Source organism: Phragmites australis, chromosome 14 (assembly GCF_958298935.1).
Source record: "Phragmites australis chromosome 14, lpPhrAust1.1, whole genome shotgun sequence".
NCBI lineage: Eukaryota > Viridiplantae > Streptophyta > Magnoliopsida > Poales > Poaceae > Phragmites > Phragmites australis.
In genome coordinates this window covers 23322045-23325879 of record NC_084934.1, presented here as the reverse complement: position 1 = coordinate 23325879, position 3835 = coordinate 23322045, and the positions used below count along the sequence as shown (strand labels likewise).

General features: G+C 49.4%; 1 protein-coding gene across 1 annotated transcript; it reads left to right on the top strand.

Moving 5' to 3' along the window:
- Positions 1 to 662: 662 nt before the first annotated feature.
- On the top strand, positions 663 to 2585 carry LOC133891789 (transcription factor MYB74-like). The gene is made up of 3 exons (XM_062332544.1): positions 663 to 1062; positions 1165 to 1294; positions 1415 to 2585. Exons 1-3 carry the CDS (start codon positions 930 to 932, stop codon positions 2226 to 2228), a joined length of 1077 nt encoding a protein of 358 aa, XP_062188528.1. The 5' UTR covers positions 663 to 929; the 3' UTR covers positions 2229 to 2585.
- Positions 2586 to 3835: the final 1250 nt, after the last annotated feature.

The following is a 3835-nucleotide window of genomic DNA, read 5'->3' as shown; positions in this document are numbered from 1 at the left end:
ACGTCTAATATTTATATTTTTATTGTAATGCACGAACTTAACTAGTTTTCCTGATGATTAAGTCTCGGCTAGATTTTGCCAAAAACATAAATAAATATTGAACACTATCACCCCTTTAATTTATTTTTCAAACTAACCCCGCCACCACCCGTTAGTGTTTAGCGGAAGGAAGCCTGGTTGAACCTAAACTAAAAAAAAAAAATCAAAATTGACCAAGATTTCACGGAGAACCATTTTAAATACAATGTGTGGTCTAAAAAAAGAAACTTTACGAAGTTCTGATATTTCCGAAGTGCAGTACTCACCATGATTGATGATTCCTTCCGGTGGTAAAATCTAAAAAGCCGGTAGGGGTCCTCTATCACTCTAACAGTAAAAAAGTACATTCCATGCATCCGATGAGCAACGGATAGGCTCGCCAAGATTATGCCCATGGAGTTGTTGGTTGGCCATGCCGCCGTCGTATGGACTCTGTTCTGTTCCAGTGTTCCTTGGCTCCTGACGCTTGCCCAGAACGCTCGGATGGTTGCGGTGGGGCGGTCCTCCAGTAACTTGAGCTTGCTGAGCTGCTGTGCTCTTCTTCCCACTCCCAGTCCCGTGGCCCGCGGCGCGGCTCGCAGCCACGTCGCGGGCGCGGCATACAAAGGCCGGCACCGAATCCTGTTGACTTCCACCCTCCCTCATCGCCCTCGCGCCCTTTATAAGTCTTTCCCTGCCCCCACCCCTTCCTCGATATCCGTCCTGTTCCTCAGCTCGACCTTAGTTTCACACCCCTGTAGCTAGCACGCAACGACGACCTGTTCTGCTCTGCACCTAGCTTCTAGCTGGGAGACAAACCGGCCCTTTTTCTCCGCCCTGCCTTTCCACACTAGCTGCGTCCGGGCTAGCTAGCTGCGAGCGATCTCTTCTGCTGCTTCTTCGATACATCGATGGGGCGCGCGCCGTGCTGCGACAAGAGCGGGCTGAAGAAGGGACCGTGGACGCCGGAGGAGGACGAGAAGCTCGTCGCATACATCAAGATGCACGGGCAGGGCAACTGGCGCACCCTCCCCAAGAATGCTGGTGAGCGTCCCGACCGATCTCATCTCATGATAGGCATAGATATGCATGCTAGCTCGAAACAGTAAATTTGCTCACCTCATCGATCCTTCGTTCTCATGACAGGGCTCGCGCGGTGCGGGAAGAGCTGCCGGCTGCGGTGGACTAACTACCTCAGGCCGGACATCAAGCGCGGGCGCTTCTCCTTCGAGGAGGAGGAGACCATCATCCAGCTCCACAACATCCTCGGCAACAAGTAAGAACAAAGGTCCAATCACACCAAGATTTGGCCTAGCCAAGCTAGCTTCCCTGTCGCTCTTGCTGCCGTACTAGTTTCTACAGTTTCTGATGCATGATTGATTGGTTGGTTGATTAGGTGGTCAGCGATCGCGGCGCGGCTGCCCGGCCGGACGGACAACGAGATCAAGAACTACTGGAACACGCACATCCGCAAGCGCCTGCTCCGCATGGGCATCGACCCCGTCACCCACGCGCCGCGCTTCGACCTCCACGACCTCTCCTCCCTCCTCAAGCCCGCCGCCGCCTACTACCCCACGCAGGCCGACCTCGACACGCTCCGCACACTCGAGCCGCTCGCCAACTACCCCAACCTCCTCCGCCTCGCATCTACCCTCCTCTCGGGCACGGCCGCACCCACGATCGCGGACCAGCAGCAGCAGCTGCTGCTGCCGTGGCTGCTGCAGGCGCAGATGGCGCAGGCAACGGCCGCCATGGCGCAGCAGGTTGCGCCGCCGCAGTCCGACCAGTTTATGCAGCAGCAGGCCAGCGCCGCGTGTCAAATGCCGAGCCTTGTCCACACGAACCCGACGGTGCAGCAGCTGACGGCGCAACAGCAACAACAACAGCCCCAGGACATGACAGCGGCCTGCCACAGCGTGCAGCCGCCTACCACCTACGTCGACAACATGGACGTGCCGGCGCTGATGCAGATGGTGCAGTCCGACGCGTCCAACCTGCAGCAGTGGAGCAGCACGATCACGAGTAGCAACAACAACTGCAACGTCGGCTCCGGCGTGTCCACTCCGTCATCGAGCCCAGCGGCGCAGGGGAACTCGACGCCAACGACGACGTACGGCGCGATCTGGAGCCATGACGTCGTGACGGGCGACGCCGCCGCGCTGTTCAACATGCAACTGTCCGAGCTCCTGGATGTGAGCGACTACATGTAACAAAAAGTATTCAGGGGACACGGACTAGATCCGTGGAAGCTCGGTCATCGATCGAGCACAACGTCACATACCGCAAGGCGCAAAGAAGATCTCAGGATGCCATTTTTGTACAGGATTGTTGCACCTGTTTTTATCCAGTTCATTATCAGTGGTTATTATTAGAAGCTTCCCTTAAATTTCTTTTGGTTAATTTACTGCTATTTCCATCTAAAATTAGACGTGTGGTGCGTGTTGAGGAAACATGGCAGAGGTGGCTTCACATGATTGGTGGAGACGGCCGCTGTCCCTCTCACTTTCATCACGCCTTGTCTCCAGCGAAGAAAAATAGGGCCGGCACTCCGGTTGCTTTTCTCAGAATGCTACAAATAATCAACAAAAGCACGGATCGCGAAAATAAACTAGAATAATAAGGACACCAGTAACTGTCGGGGTCACTGATGGAGTGATGGTCACATGATAAGCAATAATTCTAAAATGGTTGGGAGAATTAAAAATACAGAGTAGTAGCGCCGGTGTGCAACGTAACTTGATGGTTGCTGCTGCCTGCCTGCTCCCTCTGACGAGCGGCCTACGATTGCTTGCTCAATCGACGACGAAATTAGTATATATGCATGGACTCCTGTCGATTACGTGTTGCAAGTCAAATAAATATCTGTTGATGGAGATTAATTAGGTCAGATCAAGTTTGATATGTAGAATATTTTGCATCTTGATAGATATAACTTGTGAATATTTTCAAAAAAAGATATAACTTGTGCGGGCTATGGTGATCAGGCAATGCGTGCATGACTCATTGCCACGACTTGCATGTACCTACTACTGCCTATATATACGGTAGTTAGCTATAGATATACTAAGGCCAATCTGCTGAGACAAGTGTATCGAAAGTCGTGGAAGATTAGTATCAGATAATATCCCTAATTAAATGGGGATACTTTCGAGATTAAACGTAAAGTAGGAAATAAGACACACGATGTAGATAATTTCAGGTTTTAATTGAAGTAATACTCTACGTCCTATATGAATGTTAGTATACATTGATCGTCTCGAGTACAAACAGTGTGACTAGACTAAAAAATAAAGGGAATTGAATCTATGCTAGTCTAAGATTAAAGTCGTATAGTATTTCCAATCACTAAGGTTTTAGTGTCGCTTGCATCGAATTTCATATGTGTAGATTGTTTCGTCCTTCTCTTTTGAGGTCAGTACCCCATCTTATATGAGGATTGAGGCACCATCTTAGTTAGTCATAGTTGATAGAGAGTTATTCATCTTATCGATCAAGGCAAGATAACTAAATTCAATCTGAATACTAGTTGTACTTGAGTCAGTTAACTCAATTGAAATCTTCCCAATATATGTCTTTATAATCTCCGTATATATCGGGTTCTGCGGATTTAGTTCCGCAATATACAAAGTTGTTAAACATATGTATTGTATACCCTATCTATATATGGTATAATCTTTATGCACATATAACTTATGGGTGGATATCCGAAAAAAGTGCATGCCACACTTCAACAACTCACCTTTGATATCGATACATTCATTAGGTCTCACGGTATCTACAAGAGCCGGTCAACTTACGTTTGCATGCATGTAAGCAT